Source organism: Arvicanthis niloticus, chromosome 13, assembly GCF_011762505.2.
Source record: "Arvicanthis niloticus isolate mArvNil1 chromosome 13, mArvNil1.pat.X, whole genome shotgun sequence".
In the NCBI taxonomy this organism is placed as follows: Eukaryota; Metazoa; Chordata; class Mammalia; order Rodentia; family Muridae; genus Arvicanthis; species Arvicanthis niloticus.
Window position 1 is genome coordinate 75,418,180 of NC_047670.1, and position 24,911 is coordinate 75,443,090.

Here is a 24,911-nt window from a genome sequence, read left to right on the forward strand (position 1 = left end):
CAAATGCACATGTGTGCATACACACAAATAAAAATTTTCAAAAGATAAAGTGCATTAAAAGACCAAACCTGCCGGGCGGTGGTGGTGCACGCCTTTAAACCCAGCCCTTGGGAGGCAGAGGCAGGCAGATTTCTGAGTTCAAGACCAGCCTGGTCTACAGAGTGAGTTTCAGGACACCCAGGGCTACACAGAGAAAGAAACCTTGTCTCAAGAAACCAAGAAAAAAACAAAACAAAACAAAACAAAAACAAACAAAAAAAAAAGAAAGAAAGAAAAAGAAAAACCTAGCATACAATGTTTAGAATAGCCTTAGTAATTTTTACAGAGACTGGATATCCTACTGGATAATTCTCCAGTGTGCGTGACTAGAACTGAGAAGATAGTAGCAAGTGGGGGCTTTGATAAACAGCACAGGGTGAGACAGCTCATGGTGTGGAGATGTCAGACTGCAGACCTGTGGGGAGGCACAGCAGAAAGAGTGACCTGGTGGAGACAGGACAACCTGACAGAAGACCACTCACAAGATCTTGCCCTTATATGGAATCATTGGGCTTAGAAGGATATGATGCCAACCTACTGGCCAGGATAATGAGGCCAGACAAGCCACAGGATCAGATCAGACATGAATGATGGCAGACCATAATTATCAAAGCAGAAGCAGAGGAACCTATTTGTAGGGATGGGCATGATGGTTCTTGCCACTGAGTGTGACAACCTGAGTTTGCTCCCCTGAGATCCACATGGCCAAGGGAGAGGTCTGCTGCCTTCAGGTTGTCTTCTCTCTTCCATGTGTGCAGTATAGCATAGCATGAGTGTGCACACACGAACACACACACAGCAGATGGTTTTAAAAGCCCATTCTTAAGTCTTAGAACTAGTAAGGAAATACATTGATCCAGTCTTTAGTTTTGAATGGAATCTAGTGAATGCATGAGAGGCATCTTTGCCAAAGACTGTGCCTGTTGGGCTGGAGGAGGGCAGTGCTGAGGACACAGTACTTGCATTCGGGCCTGTCACAAATGGAGACATCCAGAAGTTATGTGCGTCATAATTTGAACTGACTCTGAGCATGGTGGAACAGACCTGGAGTCCCAGCAGTCAAGAGGATGAGGCAGAAGGAGTTGAAGGCTAGCCTTGGCTACATAGCAAGACCCTGTCTTGAAGAGCCAAAAATGGGAACTGGAGAGTTGGCTCAGAGCTTAAGAGCACTTGCTGTTCTTGCAGAGGACCCAGGTTCAGTTCCTAGCACCCACATTGTGGCTCACAACCATCTACAACTCCAGATTCAGAGGATCTGACACCTTCTGGCCTCTACAAGCACCAGATACCTACATGCTATATATACACCCACACAGGCAAGCACTCATAAAATAACATTTGTAATACATCTTAAAGAGCAGTCACATCTGAAGCTACCCGCCTCCCTAGCACTCAGAGGCAGGAGGATCAGGAATTTAAGGCCAGTCTGGGTGGTGGAAGACCCTATCTCAGAGACAGTAGAAAAAAAAAAAAAAAAGAATAAAATTGAATCGGATGCAAATCAGACCTTCAGATCTGAGTTTATAGAACTGCAAAAAGGCCACCACTAGGCATGAGGAAACCCAGAACACAGAAACTCCAGGATAAGCCACCCGGCTTCCTCAGCAGGTGATTTTCCTGAAAGTAGCAACATGGGTCTGACAAGTTAAAGACTTTTGGCCAAATGCAGTGAAACCGGTTTTTGGTTCAGATTTGAACAAGCCAGTCTTAGGCATCTGTCAGGATGACAGCGCTGACAGGCACGGGGAGGGGAGGACTAGGGACATGCTTGGTTAATTTGAGGAAGTGAGGAAGCCGAGCAGTTTAAGATACAACTTGTAGATGATTCTCAGAGCTAGCCTGGGCCCGGCTGCCCCTGCCTTGCTCTTAGAATCCAGGCACAGACAGCAGACACACGCCAGTCCATTGGCACCCCAGAGTATGTGGAGCAGCGTGGTTTTCCTCTGTCTTGAAGGGCTTTAGCACTAGTGATAAACGGCCACTTGATTTCTTTTGTGTTGGGGAGGGGTTGCCACAGCAAGCGTTCAGATCAGAGGACAACTCTCTGGAGTCAGTCCTGTCCTGAGAGGTGAGGTTCCAGGGACCAGGCTTGGGTCATCAGGTTAGGCAGCAGGCCTGCTTACCTGCTGAGCCACCTCACCAGCCCAGTGGCCATTTTTTGAGTAATGATTGAGTTCTGCTCATTCTATTCTGGAGACAGAGGTGAATGAAAAACAGTCTGATTTTTTGTTTTTGTTTTTAAATAATACTTCAGCTAGAACACTGTTGGTGACCCAATCCCTCTGTTAAATTCCAGAAATCCTGGCTGTTGCACTGAGATCCACAGTGAAGGTTAAGCTACCAAGGAGAGGTGACTGAGGTGGGGTTTCTCTAAGACCAGCAGCCTGCCAGCCTAATTGTTTGAAGGTTTTTAAGGAGGTAAAAGTGTCTGAATAAAGGGAGCGAGGCGACAGAATAGGAACTGTCCAAGGCCAGGGTCTGTGCTGGGGGCTGTCTGGGAAGTGGGAAGATCCGGGTTCCAGGCTGCCGTGTGTGTCACGTGAGTTCTGTCCTACAACTACTACAAGAGGGAACTTTGGCTGCATATGCAGACCTGCCTCTTCAAAACAGGGATGGGCAGCTACATCCGTGTGCGTGGCACGGACCGACTACGCAGAAGGAGGAAGGGCCAGACACTGAGGGAAGCTGCAGGAATACTCGGTGAGGTCTTTGGTCAGAGAACTAAGAGTGGATGTGACCTGCAGGGGTGAGAGTGTGATGGGGCTTTAACTGGGAAGGTGTCTCCAGTGGTTCTGAGAGTTAGGGGCCCTGAGCAGTGTCAGGGATTCTGGAGAACACCGTGGGTGCTCTAGAAACAACTGGGTTTGTAAGGTCCAGATGCTGCCGCCTGCTCACTTACCATTTGCAAGCCCCTTACCTTCTCTGAGGCCTTGTCCCACTACGGCTGCCTCAGAGAACTCGGATCACAGAATAGTGGAGTCAGCCTGTGCTGTGCACTCTATCTAATCTTATCAGCTGAGCATCATAGCGTCTGAGAAAGCCGGCCCCTTGTTTTTGTGTTATCCCTGGTGAACTTACTTAAATGGCTCAGTAGTGAAACTCTTACCTAGCATTCCTGAGGCCCAGGATTCTGAAAATATCAGCCTGTCAGAAAAGCGCGTCTTCCTGATCCAACCCTGAGCGGTGCCCACAACAGACATTGAAAAGCTGTGGGGAGGTTGGGGAGGGCCAGGGGAGCAGCTGCGTCTCCCTGGGACAGTGCTCCAGAAACAGCTTATGAAATGTGTAGTCCCTAAGGAGTTGTGAATAAATTAAGGCTCGTGGTCGCTCCAGCTTTGAGACCGTTGAGGTTGTGTTCATAACCAGTTCTCGACAGAGCAGGCTGCTGTGCAGGGTGCTCCTAACTTTCTGAGGTTGTGAGTGTCCCCTGGCCATGTCTTGTGACACTGTGAGTCTAAGGCTCTGTGGGTTCCTGGGACTTCCCAGCTGAGCACAGCCTTGAGCCTCTGTCCTCCCGAGGCTGTGTAGTACAACACACAGCAGCCAGAGTCAGCCCAAGTTGGGACAACCTTTCTTCTGAATCAGAATTGCATTAACATCCAACCACAAACCACCTCCCAGTCAGACAGACTTTGAACCATGCTGCAGGCCTGTCGAGGTGGCTTTGTCTTAATTTCAGTTCTGGCTAATTAGACTCATTAATAACCGGGAGTCTGTGCTGGGAAGGGAGAGCTCATGTTCTGACAATCCCTCCCCCCACATTTGATTGGCCATTTGATTTGTTTTGATATATTTGAAGTGCCGGGGATCAAGCCTTGCATGTGGTAGACAGGCTTCTGGGCCGCTGACTTGTTCACACAGAGTGAGTTGGTGCCTCTGTGGTGGTCACTGTTTTGCATCATGCTTGCTGGTAGAGTAGGGAGTGTTTTAGGTGATCGTGCTGTTATACACACTTGTGCAGGTGACCTGACCCTGTGGCTATACACATGTGTGCAGGTGACCCTGTGGCTATACACATGTGTGCAGACTTTTGACCTGATGAGTCATGGTGAAACATTACAAGAGGCTGTTGTCATTAGCCCAGATTTAGCTTTTCAGAAAGAATTAAATTTAGGATATGAATTTATAGTAAGTTCAGCATATGCTTGTAATTTTATTATTGCTTCTTCTGTTTCAGTGAAGAGTATTAGCAGATGAGTGGTGAGTGCACGTGTCTTTAAAGGACACAGCAGACTGACTGAGGCGAGTGCTCTGGACCTAGACCAGAGGGAGGAGAGCTTGTAGCTATCGAGAGTGTGATGCCATCTCCTTCACTTCCTTCTTCCAGTCAATCAGGAGGAAAATGAGGTGCAGAGACAGTCAGTGACTTCCTGAAGCCACACAGCCCTGCAGCCATGCAGCGAGCTAGCACTTTCCTCTGAGACTGGAACTTACCTCTTCCTAGTCAGTGTTAAGAGACATTTTTCTTGTTGGGTTTTTTTTTTTTTCTTTCAATTTTTACATTAAAAGGGAGGTTCATATTTATTAAGTACATTATATTTTAAGTCCTTTTAAAGTATATTACTATATGTAATATTTATATGTTTTGTGAGCCAGTTATTAACAGTCCTACTTCATAGCTTCAGCCCCAAAAAAAGACTGTCACAGTTAGGGTCACTGCATGCTCCAGGTCATGTGACCAGTATTGGAACTAGCACTTGAGGTTCAGGTCTCTGTGACCTGTTGCTCCACGATGCCCACTGTCACTCCTGCTGAAGTAGATTCAGATCTTTACAGGGTGTGGGTGTGTTGATGGTTATCTCCACAGTGTGTCTGTTTAGACTTGCCACTCGTGTGTGCCACTCACAGTGGATGGAGTGAGCCCTGCTCAGGGTAGCCACGGCACTTGGCAGGCACTTGGCTAATTTCCCTCTTGTCTCTGTAAGATAAACGGTGTTTACTGGTTGGATAGTTGAGGCCTAGATAGGCTCAGGGACTTGCCCGCTCCTTATCACAAGCCCACATGGCCCACTTCCCAGCTTATCCTGGGCCCTTCCAGCATAGATTTCGCCACTTCTGTTCTTTCCTGCCTTATACCAGGACTGTTTAAGTACTTCCCAAAAATAATGAGCCATGTGTGGGCGTGTTCATTCTCCAGAATGAATCACTGTGAATGAGGCCAGCACCACCGAAAGGGGAATAGCTATCAGGAACCAGAGACTCCGTCTCCTCTGCCCCACTAATTGATGGACTCCGAGGTGACTGCTTTTGAAAGGGTGGCTGTGGGTTTGGCCGTGTGTACCACTCCGCTCAGAATAGTCATCTCTTGAAGTTGTTAATTTTCCCTTTCTTGCTTCCCAAAATAGACCCAATACTGTTGTCTTTGCTGGACGTCACAACACAACACGGTGCTGAGAGGTGTTCCCTGTGGGGAACCCCTAAGGGACACAAAAGGGACTTGTCAAAGTCGCCTTCTTGGACTAGCAGGACTCCAGAGGAAGAAAAGGGGTCTTGCCAAGTTTCCTGAGGCTTGAATAAGTTTTAAGTTCTTAAGAGGAGTAAGACAGAGCCTGGCTTAGTGGCCCAGGCCTGTGATCCCAGCACTGTGGAGACTAAGAGATGGAAGAGGAGTTCAAGGCCAGCTGGCCACTTAGTGAAACCCTGTCTCAAATACACAAACCAATAGGAAAAAAACAAAAACAGAATGAGTGAGAAGTTTCAACCACAAGTTTGGGAGGAAGATTTGAGGTTTTCTAGTCTTGGAACTAGAAGGTAGAGCTGAGATCCAAGGGAAGCTTACTGTGAAAACTCCTTTTACAACTGATCTGCTCACAGTTCCCTGCTTCAGATGCTCTGTCTGTGAGAAATGGTAGAGCCCAAGCTGCTCTCAGGTGGCTGCATGTTTGGGAATTCATCTCAAGAAGATAGAGGTCTCATCAGACACCGCAAGGAATATGGCAGGCCCTGTCTGCATAGGAAGGGTTCCCTCTACCTGCTCTGCTCACAGCACCACTGCTGCCTCCTCCTCCTCTTCCTCCTCTTCCTCCTCCTCCTTCCTTGTGTCCTTGTGTCCCTGTGTCCTTGAGTGGGAACAGCAGAGGAGTTGCCTCATTCATAGACACTCTGAGGTAGCTTGGGGTTGTCTTTGGATATACAAAGCTAAGAGATGACTTTCAGAGAGTAGACGAAGAGATGAGGACAGACTCTTCTAGCCTAGGCTTCTGTTTGGATTGGCCCTAAGCCCTTTTGTTGTATAGGCTTAGTGTGCAGGTCCTCCCATGGAGTGCCACTGAGGCCTTGCACCCTTCCCTCTGACTCCTCTGGCCGAGCACCTCATTCAGCACTATAAGTACCAGCTTCAGTGATAGAGCCAAAGCTGCATTCCTGCCCATCCTGGGAGGTCAGTGCTAGGTTAGGCTTGGGGGAGACAGTAGAGGAGCACCAACTGTCTGTGCTATTCTTGTTAGTCAGATAAATAAAGGATCGCAGATTCCAGGGCTGCTGAGCAGCTTTCGGAGGCGCCAGATTCATTTGCAGTGGTTTCCTGTTGGTGGCACACACTTCTGTGTGATACATATCCAGCAAAAGTTACCAGCCCCAGTGGAGACTGTGTATTCTGCGTAGATGGAAGTGTGAGTGTGTGCGTGTGTATAGCACACGAGTGTACGTAGGCATGCCCAGTGCTGCTCGGGGCCTTTCAGGACGGCTTAAATTTATGAAACACTTTATGTGCATGAGTTCACTTTGTCCTCAGCGTGACTTTGTGAAGCAAGCATTCAGATTCTCTATGGAGAGCGCCCTCCTTAGCCCTCGTGCGGGCGCCAGACATGGACTAACGGGAGTGGGTGATGAACAGGGAGGCAGGGAGCTGGGCGAGGGAAGAGACGACGTTTGAAGGACTGGCAGGAAAAGGTCTGAGTGAAAGGACAGACGAGACCGTGCCTCCCGCATCCTGGAATCGGTGCCTGCTGTCCAAGGAGAGATGTGAGGAGACTGGTTTCCAGGAATTCTGGGTAGTTCTGTATGGGATGTAAGGAGTACCTGCTTTCTGGAAAAAAAAAAAAAAAAAAAAAAAAGCTCCATCCATCCACAGGACCCATTTGGACAGAGTAGATAGTTCATTTGTCCTTTATTGGCATAGACGAGAGCAGTTAGGGATTCTGGGCCTACAGAGATTTTCTGTGAGCTGAATAAGGTGCAGTAGTGCCCGGCCAAGGCTGTCTTTCTGTCCCCTGCTCTATAAAAGCTGCTTATTTGGGAGTATAAAACATGCCAAGGGGCCACTCTGACTCTGGAGAAGGGCCTGGTGGGGACTCCTGCATCACTGTTGATACCTGCCTCTGCTTGTCCTATAGCTCTGCTGTGTGCGTGCACCAGCTGCCTACAGACCAACTACACCTGTGAGACAGATGGGGCTTGCATGGTCTCCATCTTTAACCTAGATGGCATGGAGCACCACGTACGTACCTGCATCCCCAAGGTGGAGCTGGTCCCTGCTGGAAAGCCCTTCTACTGCCTGAGTTCAGAGGATCTGCGCAACACACACTGCTGCTATATTGACTTCTGCAACAAGATTGACCTCAGGGTGCCCAGTGGTGAGTGGGTCCCTCGTGTTGTTACTTCATCTTGGAGGTAGGGCATCTTGTCCTTTTATTCTTGTCTGCTCTTTCCCAGCCCTTGGCTCAGGGATAGCTAGCAGTGGGTTTAGTTGCTCCCTGAGGTGATGACAAAGGATGGGCCTTCTTTCTAGGCAGGCTTATTGTTCAGACGGTGAGTAGAGCAGAGCTCCCAGCTACTTGTGGGGTAGAGGCCTTCGGCAGCCGAGCCATCTGCTCTGGGGACAGGATGAACGGCATGAAGAAGGCTGAAATTAGAAAGGGAAGTAATTACAGTGGAGCAGTGTTAGACACCACCTCGGGCAGGCCCCCCATTCGTCAGATCTTTCTGGGGAAAGACTGAGCAGAGTCTGGAGAGATGGGGCCAAGCTTGCTATTCTGATGTGCTGTGAGCTTCCAGAGTGGGTTTGGTTCCACTGTTGGAGGGGTGCTTCACCGAGGGAAAGGTAGCATTAGAGAGAATCAAGGCACGGGCTAGCACTGGCTAGCATGGGCTAGCCCAGGGCAACCAGAGGAAACTCACAAGTGAGGGTTGTTCACAGATGCTCCAGTTTCGGGGATGAGTTGGGCCCAGCCATCTCTTGTTTTCACTGTTTCTTCCCTTCCCTTACTCATTCCCAGGACACCTCAAGGAGCCTGAGCACCCCTCCATGTGGGGCCCTGTGGAGCTGGTCGGCATCATCGCCGGCCCCGTCTTCCTCCTCTTCCTCATCATCATCATCGTCTTCCTGGTCATCAATTATCACCAGCGTGTCTACCACAACCGCCAGAGGCTGGACATGGAGGACCCTTCATGTGAGATGTGTCTCTCCAAAGACAAGACGCTCCAGGATCTCGTCTACGATCTCTCCACGTCAGGGTCTGGCTCAGGTACCAGGTTGTCCAGGCACTGTATGTGTTGGCCCTCACAACTGCTTCTCAGCAGGAGACCGTGTTTATGAGGAAGGCTGGGCCCTGCTGTGTTGAGTCATTCGGTTTCATAATTCTCGTCATCTGGAGTCTGACATGTAATGCAATATGATAATGGCCTCACCGAAAACCCTTCATGCCCCGAGATTCCAGAGGTCAGGTGCAAAACTATTGCTGAAACCGGCCTCGTTCTAGTTTTTGGAGCTGTGTGTTTATGAAAATTAGTTGGTTCCACCTGAGTGGTGGTGTGCTCAGTTTAAGGGCTCCTTTTGAGAAACAAGAGTGTGCCGGATTCCTGTGAAGTGCTGACAGCTAACCATTGATCCCTGAGCAGCACGAGGGGTGTTTGAGGACACTGAGTGAAGCTTAGACTGTGGCCGTGGTGAATCATTGACTTTACCCCACTGCCATGGGCCTCGGAGAGAGTCATCGGAAAGCCAAGGTGGCTTGGGCTTCCAGCATAGCTTGGTCTCCCCTTCCTGTTCTGCCTCTTGCTGTCCAAGCAAGGCTTTCTGACATGAGGTGTTGGGCTCAACACAGTCTGACAGGACACCACAGCTCAGGATGGAGAGAACTTAGTAGGTTGCTCACATCTCAGGAAATAGCTCAGTTGGCAAAACCAGAAACATACTATATATCTGTGTGTGGTAGAACACGGCTGAAATCATCTATAATCCCAGCAGTAGTACTTGGAAGGCTGAGACAGGAGAATTGCCTCAAGTGCATGGCTAGTACAGACTACCTAGCAAGTGTCAGGCCTCCCAGGACTACATCAGCCTTGTCAGCCCTGTCTCAAAAATTCAGCTCAGTGAACTGTTAGACGTGATGTAACCAAAAAGACCTGCTGTTGTCACCACTACTGCTGCTGCTGTCGCTGCTGTTGTCACTGCTGTTGTCACTGTTGCTGCTGCTGTTGTCACTGTTGTTGCTGCTGCTGTTGTCGCTGCTGTTGTCACTGCAGCTGCTGTTGCTGCTGCTATTGTACTGAAGATGAACGATCACTCTAGAGGTATTCTGCTCTGGAGCAGAGAAGAAATAGTCAGAGGTCATTGTTGCCATGTGAGCTGAAACACACAAGTCTCACTGTGTGTGACTCTGTTTCCCTGCCATAGGTTAGACTGATTACACAAGGAAGTTGTATCATTAGTCATGGCCAGACACCCTCCTGGAACTCGGGGAGCCCTATGAGCTCTGACATCTCAACATCCGTCATTTCGCTTTATGAAGCTTGGAAGTAGAGTGCGCCAACATGAATATATTTAAAAGCTGCACATTTTTAGAAACCTAGGAAATATCCAGCATATGCTTTTCCACCAAAGGTCAGGCAGTGGTTGAAAGAGCCTGAGAAAGGTAGTCTTACTGTCCTGGGAGTTTTCAGGGTTTTCAAACCAGCCGGTGGATACTTTGTTTAGCCTAGAATGGTTAATGACAGTTTTCTGTGGGAAATTCAGTCCATTTTGATACAGAGTGCACAGAGCTCTGGAAGAAGTGTTGTCTTATTGGTTTAATTATGGGGAGCTGAGGGGTCGAGCAGGTATGTGTAGCTGAGTAGGTACCCTTAGAGGCCAGAGATGTCAGATCTACTGAAGCTGGACTTTGTGAACCATGCGATGTAGGTGCTGGGAACTGAACTTGGATCTTCTGGAAGAGCAGTTGGGCGGGCGGTCAGGCGGGCGAGGGGCGAGCTGGCTGGCTGGCTGGCTTGCTTTTTTTGTCAAGGTTTCACTATGTAACCTGGCCTGGAACTTACTATGTAGACTAGGTTAGCCTCAAACTCATGGAAATGCACCTGCCTTTGACTCCTGAGCTCTGTGATTGACAGTGTGCACCGCAGCGCCTGGCCTGGTGTGTGCTCTAACCCCTGAGCCATCTGAGCTCTGTGATTGACAGTGTGCACCACAGCACCCGGTCTGGTGTGTGCTCTAACCCCTGAGCCATCTCTCTGGCCTACATATTGGGTTTTTAAATAATGTTGTCTTTAAAAGTATTTAGTTCGGGCTGGGCGGTGGTGGCGCACGCCTTTAATCCCAGCACTTGGGAGGCAGAGGCAGGCGAATTTCTGAGTTCAAGGCCAGCCTGGTCTACAGAGTGAGTTCCAGGACAGCCAGGGCTACACAGAGAAACCCTGTCTCGAAAAACCAAAAAAAAAAAAAAAAAAAAGTATTTAGTTCATGTTATGTATGTAACTCTGGGCATTCTTAACAAATGAGTACCAAACATCCCCTAGAAACAAAGACTGGAAAGAAGCTGGCCTGTGCTCAGACGGGCTAGCATGGTGGTCGGAATGGCGCAGCCTGCGCACATAGAGGAGCCTTAAGGCACAGGTTGAGGTTTTAAGTAAGGTGAGCAACAGAGAGTGTTCCAGGCCACAAGACAGTCTTCGAATGCAAAGAACAGAAAGCTGTGAAGGTTCACTGTTTAAACACTCAGAAGGAGTCTGGCGTGGTGTGCCTAGAGGGGCAGAGGCAGGCTGGCCAGGCATCAAAGACTCTGGGGCCATACTTTATCTCGCAGGTCAGTGTGGAACTGAAAGTTCTTATGTGGACAGATGACTGGTCATTTTTCCCTTTGGATGTAATGTTGGCAGTGGTGTGGAGGATGGGTCCACTTATTTGCCAGTGTCTTACTAGAAAGGGTGGGGTGAAGCAGGGCTGTATGTGGGCACACCAGGCAAGAGCAGCCTGAGATGAGGTCAGAGACCAGGTGGGAGTCTTTAGGGCAGAGTGGGACAGCTTTTGGGGAAGGATGGAATTTCTGTAAAACCCTTAGCGAAGAGCCACATGCATATTAAGCACACAGTAAATCCAGCAAACCCAGGGTTACTAACAGCTGTTATTTGGCCCACAGGGAGAGAGTGGAAGTCATGATGGTAAGGGGGATTGGATGGAGAGGGAGATAGACACCAGATGAGTCAAAAGGAGCAGTGATGTGCCCTATGAGACAGTAAACAGAGTCATGAGTTAGTGTGGGTAGTTCCCAGTCTACACTGGAGCCTTCTGTGAATAGAGTTCTCTGCAGAGCTGGCTACCCTTTGTGTTTAGACCATGGGTCTGCTTTGTTGGCCACACAGCATCGCCCTCTAGTGGCTAGTGAGCCGGTGACCAGAAAGGCAGGGCCTGCCTCAGGAGCCTGCTCATTCTCCTCCTGTTACCATCATAATAAAACAGACATCAGGGAGTTGGTAAATCTAGTCAAAGATTTATATGCAGGTCTTTCATCCATATAGCCTGGAAGGGGAAGTCCTGGTGAAGGCAGCTAGCATGTGTTTTTCTGTGCTGACTTGTGCTTAGCCTGTTGGCAAACCACCTAGTGTGGCTGCAGCCTTGCTGTAGCTGTTGGACCAGGCAGAGTGAGAGACACCCTGTGGAGGGCCTTTCTGGGGGTGTACTGTGGCAGGCCCAGAATTTAGCAGAATCACAGTGTTAGATTTTTCTCTGTTCTTTGGCCCACAGGGTTACCCCTTTTTGTGCAGCGCACTGTCGCCCGAACCATTGTTTTACAAGAGATTATCGGCAAGGGCCGGTTTGGGGAAGTATGGCGTGGCCGCTGGAGGGGTGGTGACGTGGCGGTGAAAATCTTCTCTTCTCGTGAAGAACGATCTTGGTTCCGGGAAGCAGAAATCTACCAGACCGTCATGCTGCGCCATGAGAACATCCTTGGATTTATTGCTGCTGACAATAAAGGTACAGAGTCTCCCAAAGCTGGTGGCCACTCAGGGGCACTAGAGGCCTGGCTGCTCTGCGGCACACAGGAGGTCTGAATAAGACCACAGTTCCAAACCCACTTTAAATGTGGAACGTTTTATGCCAAGAAGCCCACACGAGAACCTGGGTTATTGCATAGCTAAAAAGGCCCCCAACCTTCACGGACTCTTCTTCCTCTCTGGCTTGATTTGCTCTCAGATCTACAACCAGCAGGGTCCCGCCTGGGCAGGAATGATGGCAGAGACACATACACGTTCTACAACAAACACGACACAACACAAGCATTGCGCACACTGGCCTCTCAGTGTCACCTCATAGCTGTGAGACTGGTTTCTGCCTGTTTTATACTTAGAGCCCCCCCACCCCCCCAGTTACTGCTGCCGATCCTCCCCCTCCTCCTCTTCCCTATTTTCTTCCTTCTTTGTTATGAAGGGTATTGTGAGGCAGAGAGAGTCTCGCCATGCAGGACAGCCTGGCCTCAAACGTACAGTCTTTCTGTCTCAGCCATTTAGTCACATGGGAGAAGCAGGGGAGAGGTAGGCAGAAACCAGCTTCTGCTGGGCTTTTGTGCACACCCATGTCCGTTTGTGTGTGTGTGTGTGTGTGTGTGTGTGTGTGTGTGTGTGTGTGCGCGCGTGCGTGTGCACGCGCATGCACACATGCATATGGAGACCAGCAGTCAATGTCTTGTTCTGCTGTTTTATTTTCTGCCCTATGTTTTGAGGTAGAGTCTCTCACAGAGCACAGAGCTCACTGGTTGGCTGGCCTAGCTACCAGCAAATCCTGTGGTCCTTCTGACTCTACCTCTAGTCCAGTGCTGGTGTTACAGGAACATGTGTTATGCCTGATGTTTACATGAGCACTGGGAATCCAAACTCAGGGCCTCATGCTTGCACAGTAAACATTTGACCAGCTGAAGCCTGAAAGGACCATAGTTGATGCCAAAGACACAGTAGAAATTAGAAAGCTGTTTATTAATTTAATATTACTGCATCTCTTGGTCACTGTGGGCCGGGATCTCTACCTACAGAGACCCTAGGGAAAGGAGGGATGACACCTGGCAGCTGGTACCCCTGGAACACAGAAATTATGAGGGAGGGCACTGGGTTGTGTTTTAGAAGTGTCAGGCAGTTGTGGCACACCTCCCCCTGTAGCACAATGACTGGAGACTAGTGTCCACACAGATCCTATGGGGAATGCCAACTGAGCGCATTCCTCAGAGTGCTGTGGGGCTGCCAGGTCCCTGGCTGCCCACAAGCTGAAGAGCCCTGAGTTTTAATGCAGGGGAAGAAGAGACGGTCTCAGCCCTCTGAGGAGCTGCTGCTATCCTAGACATCTCAGAATCATTAAAAAGCTACAACTGTCCTATGACAACAAGTCATGGCCTCAGAAAGGAGTTGCTGGTTAGAATATGGCCCTCGCTGGGGTCAGACCCTCGCTTGGGGTCTGCCAAGGTTCAGACATTTCCAGAAGCCAGTCTCTATTGATTCTGGAAGCTTGTATGAATTGGGATCTGGCTGGTGGAACCTGAGTTAGGGCCAGGAAAGGAGGGAATCCCACCCCTTTGTTCTTGCCTTGTTACCATGATATAGCCAATGTGAGGCCCTGGGATTAGCACCAGCTTAGAATTTGGGAGCCTTCAAGCCAGTTTCTAATCTTCCTAGCAACAGCAGCAAGCACAGCCTGACCTGATCACTGTCCTTTCTCCTCAACTCGTCCTCCCTCCTGCTCCCTAAGTGAGAGAGAGACTAGCGCTCTTCCCTCCTGCCTTCCATTGCTTTCCTGAACGCAAGATGGCCTTTGAGGAGTGCTCAGAAGTGGGCTGCTCACGCATGGCAGAACATTCTTGGCTCTGTAACAGGGACACACAAATGGGATCTTTCTGCTCTCATCATGGCCCTTGGCCTGAGGACAGCCACCAACTGGAAGGAGACATTTTCAGTGAGACGGGTGCTGCGCTGGGTTATAATCGAGGGAGCAGAGCAGGCTCTCCTCCTAGGCAGTGATGGGTAGAGCACTGTGAGTTTCCTGTCAGGGCAGTAACAAAACTGAACCTGGCGTTTTCCCTCAGCACACGTTCTTTCCCAGCTACCGCACGTTCCAGGTTTGGCAGTAAAGTGGCATGCTGATGAGAATCGTCCTCACTTACTGGGTCACTTGTTTGTTGCTGTGATAAAACACCATGACCAAGTGGCGCACACCTTTAATCCCAGCACTGGGGAGGCAGAGGCAGGTGGATCTCAAGAGTTCCAGGCCAGCCTGGTCTACAGAGTGAGTTCCAGGACAGCCAAGGCTACACAGAGAAACCCTGTCTCAAAAACAAACAAACAAACAACAAGACTGAAGAGATGGTTCAGTGGTTAAAAACACTGGCTGTTCTTCCAGAGGTCCTGAGTTCAGTTCCATGGTGGCTCACAACTGTCTGTAATGGGATCTGATGCTCTTTTCTGGCATGTAGGTGGACATGCAGATAGAGCATTCACACATAAGATAAATACAGAAATCTTAAAAAACAAAACCAAAATAACAATAGTAATGGCAGTAACACATAACACTACCACTACTACTAAAGACACCACGACCGAAGCAACTTGCAGAGCGGTTTACTTTGTGCTCATAGTCCAGATGGTTACAGTCTATGATGGTGAAGCAGAGGCAGGAGCTGAGAGGTCATATCTGGAACTACAAGCAGAAGGATGGCTTGTGGTCTTTAAAACCCCAAAGCCTGCCCCAGTGACATATTTTCTTTAGCAAGGCCCTACCTCCTAGGCTTCCCAAAGAGCCACCAACTGGGGGTCAAGTAGCCAAATCCCAAGACAGTGGTGGGGGAGCATCTTGTTCAAACCACCACACACACTTGGATAAGGAGCAAGCCTAAGAGAGCTGTCCTCTCTGGAGGTCGCTGTGGGGAAGTGGAGTCAAGGGGCAGCCAGAGGTGTAGAGGCAGGAAGTGTAAATCCAGGTCTGCCTGAACCTGGCACTGTGCGTCACGTACCTTCTTTGTTGCATAGTGTTCCTTCTGTGCAGACCTTGTCTGTGTTCTCTGCAGATAATGGCACCTGGACCCAGCTGTGGCTTGTCTCTGACTATCACGAGCATGGCTCACTATTTGATTATCTGAACCGCTACACAGTGACCATTGAGGGAATGATTAAGCTAGCCCTGTCTGCAGCTAGTGGTTTGGCACATCTGCATATGGAGATTGTGGGCACTCAAGGTGAGTAGTGAACTCAGCCAGGGAACAGGAAGCTTGAGACAAAAGGCCCGTCCATCCCTGTGTGGTCCAGGCCCGTCCATGCCTGTGTGGTCCAGGCCCGTCCATGCCTGTGTGGTCCAGGCCCGTCCATGCCTGTGTGGTCCAGGCCCGTCCATGCCTGTGTGGTCCAGGCCCGTCCATCCCTGTGTGGTCCAGGCCCGTCCATGCCTATGTAGTCCAGGCCCGTCCATGCCTGTGTGGTCCAGGCCCGTCCATCCCTGTGTGGTCCAGGCCCGTCCATCCCTGTGTGGTCCAGGCCAGACTATGCCTGTGTGTGTGGTCCTCCTCACTGAGGCAGTTGGGGGCACTCTCTGGGAATGGTAGTTTTGTGTGAGAGCAGAGCTCCTAACTGTGTTTGAGTAAGACCAAAATCTAACTAGGTTTCCTCACTGGCTGTCATTAGCCCTCCCCTAGGGAGAGCTATAGATGGCGATGGCAGCTGTTAATGCATGGCATGAATGTTTCCTAAGGAACAGCATGAAAGAATGAAACTAAGAAGAGAGACCAGCACACCAGGAGCAAGAGTGTAACCATCTCATACCGAGGTTGGGCACTGCCTTGCACAGCCCTTGGTGACGAGATGCAGTGCCCCCTGTCCCTTCTGCATCCCGGATGGGGGCCCAGGCTCTACTCTCAGTTGTACTGTTGCCCCTAGATCCTGGTGTGATCACCTGGCAGCAGCCCTTACCACGTGACTGTGGGGCTGATGGCAGCTCCAGGTGCTCATTTGTCCACCCGGCTGGTCAGGGCTGGTGAATGAATGGTGGCGGTGTTCTGGTGTGAGTCAGTAACCATGTCATTGAGAGGCTGTTAGTTCTGAGAATGCTTTATCCTCTCCATGCTCCCATGAAGAGCAAACTACTATTCTAGTTGTTTAGAGAGAAGACTGAGCTGCTCATGGGGTCACTGGCTTGAGGAATGCAGAGCCAGGGTTGAGCCCAGAGTCCTCTCAGAATCGACACATCTCCTATGCACACATCTGCCTTGAACATGCCTGGTTTTGTGTCTGCCAGGGAAGCCTGGAATTGCTCATCGAGACTTAAAGTCAAAGAACATTCTGGTGAAGAAGAACGGCATGTGTGCCATTGCAGACCTGGGCCTGGCTGTCCGTCATGATGCAGTCACTGACACCATAGACATTGCTCCAAATCAGAGGGTGGGAACCAAACGGTAAGAAGTTTCTAGGCCCCAGCCCTCGCTTGCCACCTTGCCTGCCTGTCCCATGCATGGGTCACATGTACACACAGGAGGAGATATCTCCTTGTCCTTGAATGGCAAATGTTCTGTTCCTCTATGTTCACACTAGAACACTTCACAGCAATGTCCACCAAGCAGAGCTCCATAGGAGGGCAGCCCTGGAGGCAGGCAGTGAAGAAAGAATTTGGAGTAGAAGATCTGGCTTGGTAGTGCACACCTTTAGTCCCAGCACTCAGGAGGCAGAGGTGGGCAGATCTCTGTGAGTTCAAGGCCAGCCAGGAATACATAGTGAGACCCTATCTTTAAAACTTGGGTGAGGGTTACTGTTTCTGACTCAGTGGCTAAGAGCATACACTGCTTTAGCAAAGGACTTTAATTTGGTTCCCAGCACCCACATCAAATTGAATGGCTCACACCCAACCATCTCTAATTCTAGCTCTGAGAGATCCAAAATCCTCTTCTAGCTTCCTTAGACACACACACACAGAGGCACCCCAATACTAATAAAAATAATGAAGATAACTATTTTTTTAAAAGAGCCGGGTGGTGGTGTTGCATGACTTTAATCCCAGCACTTGGGAAGCAGAGGCAGGCGGATCTCTGTAAATTTTTAACCCATCCTGCTCTATAAAGTGAATTCCAGGATAGCCAGAGCTACATAGAAAAGCCCTGTCTTAGAAAACCAAAACAATAATAGTAATAATAATTAAAGAAGCTGGTTGTGGTGGTACACACACAACTTTCATTTCAGCACTCAGGAGGCAGGGGCAGGCAGATCTCTTGAGTTTAAGACTAGACTGGTCTACAGAGCAAGTTCTGGGACAGCCAAGGCTACATAGAGAAACTCTTGCTCAAAAAATGAAAAAGATTTCGAAGCAGGGTTGGTAAGGGTAGACACCAGACCTGGGTGGGGGCCGGGGAAATGCTGTAGTGTGGAGGGTGGGCTTGCAGAGCGAGCCCCTTGAAGGAGGCAGAGAATGTATTCTGTCGGAGCTTACAGACCAGGTGTGCCATCCTAGAGCAGAGCTAGTGCAGGCTGGAACTGGGGCACCTGGAATGGGTGTGGCCTGGAAGGATGTGGCGCTCTCCACGTCACTGAGAAGTGAAGGAACTGTGTAGCTAACATCATAGGATGGAGGTAGGTGGAAGAGTGAGCTAGATGAAGTGAACTGATTATGCTGCTGCGTTTTGTCTGTGTGGCTCCAGAGTGTAGGTAGGCCTCTTATGTCATGTGATCACACAGGAACACTGCTGTTACTAAGTGCGGTTTCCATCACCTGTCTGGAGTCAGGTTAAATTACAAAAGAAATTGAGTATGAAATTTAAGCTCAGCCAGGCATTGGTGGTGCACGCCTTTGATCCCAGCACTTGGGAGGCAGAGGCAGGTGGATTTCTGAGTTTCTGAGTTCAAGGCCAGCCTGATCTACAGAGTGAGTTCCAGGACAGCCAGGGCTACACAGAGAAACCCTGTCTCGAAAAACCAAAAACCAACAAAAAAAAAAAAACAAAACAAAAACAAAAGAACACAAGAAAAAGAAAGAAAGAAATTTAGGCTCACCTCATCACTGTTTCCTCAGTAAAGTGAAGGCTCTAGCAGCATCCTGCTGTCACTGTCACTGTCACTGTGTGGTCTCACAGCAGCCTGTGCTGAGAAATCCAGACAGGCCCCCAAAAGTCATCAGAACTGAAGTGTGTAGATTTCAATCCAGAAAGGCCATGCAGTAGAAGACAAGGCTTGCTTCTGCTCCCTGACAGAGAGCTGTCCTCATGTTCTCTGCCTAACTCTTTCTCTTCTGTTCCAGATACATGGCTCCTGAAGTGTTGGATGAAACCATCAACATGAAGCACTTTGACTCCTTTAAGTGTGCCGATATCTATGCCCTTGGGCTTGTATATTGGGAGATTGCTCGAAGATGCAATTCTGGAGGTAGCTTCCACTTCCCCTCTGGCTTCCAATGTTATGGGTTACCCCGTGGTGCTAGTTTCTTCTTCTCTGCAGCCTGTGGGATGTTTGGTGCTAGTGTCCTGGAGGCTGCTGTGCTGAGAGGCCAGCTTGGTATTGTGTTTGTTTGATCGGGGCTGGGGATGAACTTGGCCTTTGGCCATGCTAAACAAGACTCTTGTATACCTGAGCCCTGGGGCCACATGCTGAATAGTCTTATTCTTTCTGATGACCTATCTGGGGGTCATTAGACCCTCCATCTTCTCTTTTCTTTTTTTTCCACCCTTTCCTCCTTCCCTGCTTCTCTCCTCTCATACACTGTACTATTAACTCACAGTGAAAGAGAATTACCAGGATGCACACAAGCCAGAACCTTGTGAGTCAGAAGCAGGTTGTTTCTGATGTGCTCTCAAATGTTGTGAGGTGTTCTCATGTGCTCTGACATGTTCTCATGTGCTCTGACATATTCTCGTGTGCTCTGACATATTCTCATGTGCTCCTAGCCACATCTCTGGGAGCCCTGCTGTCTCCTCCTTGCACTAAGAGTAGAACTTTTTGGGGAGGCAAGAATGCTAAGACTTTCTTAAAATGTTTTTTTTTTTTCTCATAATTAAAAACCAGATCCTGAAAGTTTCAGTAGCTTGTTCATGCAAGAGCCTGGTGAGGGGTTGATAGCAGGGTTAGCAGGAAACAATTTCATTGTTTTGTTTGTTTGTTTGTTTGTTTGTTTTTGTTGTTGTTTTTGTTTTTTTTTGAGTCAGGGTTTTCCCCTTTTTAATGGCCCTGGCATCTTGGAACTCGCTCTGTAGATCAAGCTGGCCTCTGCTCCCAAATGCTGGGTCAAAGGTGTGTGCCACCACTACCCAGCTATGTTAGTGTTTTATGATGGCCTTCAAATATTCTCCCATGTGATGATGACAGTGGTCCAGAGCCTGTCTAGCCTTCCCATTGACCTTTCCTCTCTGATGAAAGCTTCCAGGGAACTGGAAGTAGCTGAATTAAAAATAGCTGGTAGAGGGGCTGGAGAGATGAGATGGCTCAGTGGTTAAATGCACTGACTGCTCTTCCAGAGGTCCTGAGTTCAATTCCCAGCAACCACATGGTGGCTCACAACCATCTGTAATGGGATCTGATGCCCTCTTCTGTTGTGTCTGAAGATAGCTACAGTGTACTTATATACGTAAAATAAAATTAAAAATATCTTTAAAAAAATAGCTGGTAGATTTTCCAGAGAGACCCCTTTTTCTGTTCCTGCTCTTTTCTGTCCATGATGTTAGACTCAAGTAATGGAGGAGATGCTTGTGTGTGACTAAGTAACGATGACTGGAAATTGTAGAGCTGAGTATAGCTCGGTGGTACTGCTAGAATGCGTATAATATACATTACTATACTATAATATAGTATGTATATATTATTATATATAGTATAAGCACTAGCATCTCTCGTTCTACAGAGAAACTTGCCAAGGATCTTTGTAAAATGAGCTGGTTTTAATATAAATGTAAACAGTAAGTTAATATGGCAGCTGTAGCTCCTGACCTTTGCCATTCCCCAGTCCACACAGAGGAGCCAAGCTTTACTTCAAGCTTCTCCTCAGTACTGGGTAGTTAGATGACGTACGTTAATCCCCTGAGCTAACCTGGCCTCCTCCCGGCCCTATCTCCATGAGACTTCCAGTTGAATATTGGTCTAGCTCTCTGCTTCAGATATTTCTTCTCATGGTGTCTTCTTAGGCCCTCTCCTTGTGACTCCAATCTGAATCTCCCTGTGTCTATCTCTGTTTCTTTGTCTGTCTGTCTCTCTGTCTGCCCCCGCCTTCTCCTCCTGGCTGGTGGATGTCCCACCCTGCTCTCTCTTCTGCCCAGGCATTAGGTGGTGAGCATTTATTGACAAGGCAGAGAATAAATGGTAAGCATTGTTTGCACAAACTTGAGACAGGAGATTCTAGACATAAGCATTACAGTGCTGTGTCCAGATTGAAACAAGAAATAAGGGCAGAGACATCAGCATTTGAATAATAAACACAAGGATAACCTTTACATAGTACACAATAACATTATGCCTACAGGTCTTTTTAAAAATTGCGTGTGCAATGTATGTGCATATGTGTATACATGTGGAGACCAAAGGTTTACCTCATGTTTTTGAGACAGGGCGTCCCAATTGACCCATGAGTCAGACTGGGTGGCTGAGGTGTGCCAGGGGTTCCACAGTAGGCTTGTAGATGTATTCCCAGCTTTCCCATGAATGCTGAAGCTCTGAACTCAGCCCCTCATGCTTACACAGAGGGCACTTCACCCACTGAGCTGTCTCCTCAGCCCTATTATACAACACTAGGGCTAAATGTGTAATGACTATAGCATGACTGTAGCATGTCTTCACCCTGGCTGCATGTGCTCACCTTGCATCTTCACTGCAAATTCACAAAGGTGGATTCTCATATTGTCCTCGTTTTGTCGACGAAGAAAATGACAGAAAGGTTATGTAATTTGTGCAAGGTCATAGAGCTGAGACTCTAACAGGCCAATGTATGGACTTCAGCTCTCAACTTTCCTTAGATAGTTATTGCCAAGTCAAATTCTCGGTTTAAAAACCTCACCTCATAGCGCTGGAGAGATGGCTGAGTAGTACAGTACAGCAGCGGATCCTGTTTGTACAGTGTGGCAGTGGATCCCTCCCATTAGTCCAGTGTGGCAGTGGATCCTATTTGTGTAATGCAGGAGTGGATCCTGTTAGTGCAGTGCAGCAGTGGATCCCATTATTGCAGTGCGACAGTGGATCCTGTTTTGTGCAGTGTGGCAGTGCATCCTGTTTGTGCAGTGCGGCAGTGGGTCCTGTTTGTGCAGTGCAGCAGTGGGTCCCGTTTGTGCAATGTGGCAGTGGATCCTGTTTGTGCAGTGTGGCAGTGGATCCTGTTTGTGCAGTGCAGCAGTGGGTCCTGTTTGTGCAGTGCAGCAGTGGGTCCTGTTTGTGCAGTGCAGCAGTGGGTCCTGTTTGTGCAATGCGGCAGTGGATCCCGTTTGTGCAGTGTGGCAGTGGATCCTGTTTGTGCAGTGCAGCAGTGGGTCCTGTTTGTGCAATGCGGCAGTGGATCCTGTTTGTGCAGTGCAGCAGTGGATCCCGTTTGTGCAATGCGGCAGTGGATCCTGTTTGTGCAGTGTGGCAGTGGATCCCGTTTGTGCAGTGCAGCAGTGGGTCCCGTTTGTGCAGTGCAGCAGTGGGTCCTGTTTGTGCAGTGCAGCAGTGGGTCCTGTTTGTGCAGTGCAGCAGTGGGTCCTGTTTGTGCAGTGCAGCAGTGGATCCTGTTTGTGCAGTGCAGTAGTGGATCCCGTTTGTGCAATGCGGCAGTGGATCCCGTTTGTGCAGTGTGGCAGTGGATCCTGTTTGTGCAGTGCAGCAGTGGATCCCATTAGTCCAGTGCAGCAGCGGATCCTGTTTGTGCAGTGCAGCAGTGGATTGAGACTATTCTTTTGGGATGGGGGTAAAAGTGAGAAAAGTACAGCTCCCACCACACCCCAGACTGACCTAAAATCTTAGTCCTTCTGTCTTGGGCTTCTAAGGACCAGGGTTAAGATAGATCCCATTATTATGCTCAGCTTTGGATTTCTTAACTCTATTATGAGTTCTTTATGTATAAATCTAAAATATATTAGCTGGATGCTGAAGCAAGCGTGTCACAAGGAGAAGGCCCCAGGGAACTCAGTGAGACCGTCAGGAGGCAGAGGGGCTGCTAGGAGACAGGAGGCTGAGACAGGAGGATCGAAAGCTTGAGGCCAACTTGGGTAGATATAACAAGACCCTATCTCAAAAACCAAAGGACACTGGGATGTGACATAGGTCTGTAGCAGAACGCTTGCTTGGGGTGAGCAAGGCTTTGGGTCTGACCACACACACACACACACACACACACACACACACACACACACAGAGTCCAGATGCCACCGTCAGTGACACCCCAAGGCTCTTCAGTCTTAAGTTTCCCTGTACTTTCCCCCTTCCCTTGCTGTATTAGAGAATCCAGTCAAATGTCCTGTAGTTTCCCAGACTACATTTCACAGATTGTGCCCTGTAGAGCCCACATGGGCCCTGGTTCCTGACATTTCCTCTGCATTGGTAGCGTAAGCCTTCAGTTCAGAGTCACATCTGGGTTGGAGAGTTTTTTGTTCATTTGGTGCAAAAATGTTTCTTGGCTTTAGTCTTTTGGGCTTCTAATACAGAGTGCAGAATGTCAGTCTTCCCTTCGTGGCCTGGACAGCCGGGGTGGCCGTTCACACACCCAGGATGACAAGAGCTACCGTACAGCATGCCAGCATTTACTCAAGGTCGTTTACCTTCACTGATTTGGCTGCTCTGGTTCTTGTGAAGGAAGATCTCGCCACAGAGTATGACGGACTGTACCCACCTCAGAGTATGACGGACTGTACCCACCTCAGAGTATGACGGACTGTACCCACCTCAGAGTATGATGAACTGTACCCACCTCAGAGACTGAGGCTGAGGACCATGGGTTCAAGGCCAGCCTAAACTGCATAATGAGACCCTGTCTCAAGCCAAAAAAGGGAAAAATAATAATAATTAAAAAAAAAAAAAAACAAAGCAACTTTACCTATATATCTGTTTGCTTGCCACAGTGTGTGCTTGGAATCGGCAGTAGAGGGCCACTCCCTCCCTCTGGTGCTCAGGGTGCCCGAATGGCAGCTCACTCTCAGCACCCGGCAAAGGGCTGGCGCTTTCTTCTCCTGAATTGCTATGAACCAATGAGTTCCCAGTCAGCAGGGTGGTGCATGCTTGAGGCAGGAGGACCCAAGTTCAAGTCTAGCCTGGTCTACTTAAGGGAGTTCCAGGACAGCCAGGACTATGTAGAGAGACTCTGTCTCAAAATAAAATAATAAAAGAAAAATAGAAAAAAAAAAAAACCTGTTCCTTTCAGATTTCTTAGTCTTACTTAGATTTTATCAGGTTTGGGCAGTTGAAAGATGCTCCAGTGACCTGGGAGTTTTGTTTTGTTTTTTTGGGGGGGGCTATAGTTGCCAAGTTTTGTTTTTGCCTTGTTTCTGTTTGAGATGAGGTTATGAGACGCTCTTGAACCCAGTCCTCCTGCCCTGGCCTCCCGTACACCAGAACAGACTGTTGTGTTGGCTGGGCTCCTGTGCACTTCTTACGTTGTGCCTGGATCAGCCGCCTTCTCCAGAGGAACCAGGGTTATTTTAGTGAAAAATCACCACACAGCTCAGAGCATGGCTGCCTGTTGTCCTTCTGTGCTGACCAGGTGGTTTTCTCCTCTCCTAGGAGTCCATGAAGAGTATCAACTGCCGTATTATGACTTGGTGCCCTCCGACCCTTCCATCGAGGAGATGCGAAAGGTTGTCTGTGACCAGAAGCTGCGGCCCAATGTCCCCAACTGGTGGCAGAGTTATGAGGTAGGAGCTCGCTTGACGTCTGTGGCTTCTTCATCTGCAAAGTTTCTCTGCTAAGAAACAGATATTTTTTAAATGGGCCAACTCCCAGGTTTGACTTTTAATCGTTTATCTATAAATCCAAAATGTCAAACTTTTTTTATCATTAACACAGTGCTACAGCTAGGAAGTTCCATGCCTGCCTTGTGCGGTAGGTCAGTCAGATGCAGCAGACACATTGAAACAGTGTGCACAGTGACGGCCTGTCCTGACATTGCTGACTCTGAGGGCCCCAACCTGCAGCACGGCCTGTCCGGCAGCTCAGGCAGGAGGCACTGAAGGGGGAAGAGAGCTGCCTCTGACTGTGGTCACTCTTCTGGCCATTGTGCAGGTTAACCCTTTGGCGGCGATAGCTGTTGTAGTAATTATTTAAAAGAGGCTACCAGTCAACCGACTATCTAGGATGCTGTGGCTCCGCCTGGCTCAGCCGCCGTGTGCCCACCCTACCCCCTTCTGTCTCTCTCTCTCTCTCTCTCTCTCTCTCTCTCTCTCTCTCTCTCTCTCTCCCTCTCTCCCTCTCTCCCTCTCCCTCTCTCCCTCTCTCCCTCCCTCCCTCCCTCCCTCCCTCCATCTCGTCTCTCTCCTAGCTCCTCCTCTTCCTTCTCCTCTTCTTCCTCCTCCTCTTCCTTTCTTTACTCCTCCCACCTTAGCTCCTCCTACAGTAGCCAAGAAGGTAGTTCCTTGGCTTGTGGACAGACAAGAATAAGCAGAACTGGGGAAGCCTTGGCCTTGGGCAAGCCTGGTGTCCATCTTCAGGGAGGCTCTAACAGGCCTGTCAACTAGAGAAGTGGTCCTGAAGCTGCCAGCTAGGGA

The 24,911-nt window shown here is 49.1% G+C and overlaps 1 protein-coding gene across 1 annotated transcript in view; it reads left to right on the top strand.

Moving 5' to 3' along the window:
- Positions 1-24,911, top strand: part of Acvr1b (activin A receptor type 1B) — a 41,240-nt gene that overhangs the window by 12,438 nt on the left and 3,891 nt on the right. The window contains exons 2-8 of the mRNA XM_034516488.2: positions 7,374-7,613; positions 8,256-8,504; positions 11,996-12,226; positions 15,297-15,464; positions 16,517-16,673; positions 18,503-18,627; positions 23,932-24,062. Coding sequence (XP_034372379.1) covers positions 7,374-7,613; positions 8,256-8,504; positions 11,996-12,226; positions 15,297-15,464; positions 16,517-16,673; positions 18,503-18,627; positions 23,932-24,062 — 1,301 coding nt within the window. The remainder of the gene's footprint in view (positions 1-7,373; positions 7,614-8,255; positions 8,505-11,995; positions 12,227-15,296; positions 15,465-16,516; positions 16,674-18,502; positions 18,628-23,931; positions 24,063-24,911) is intronic.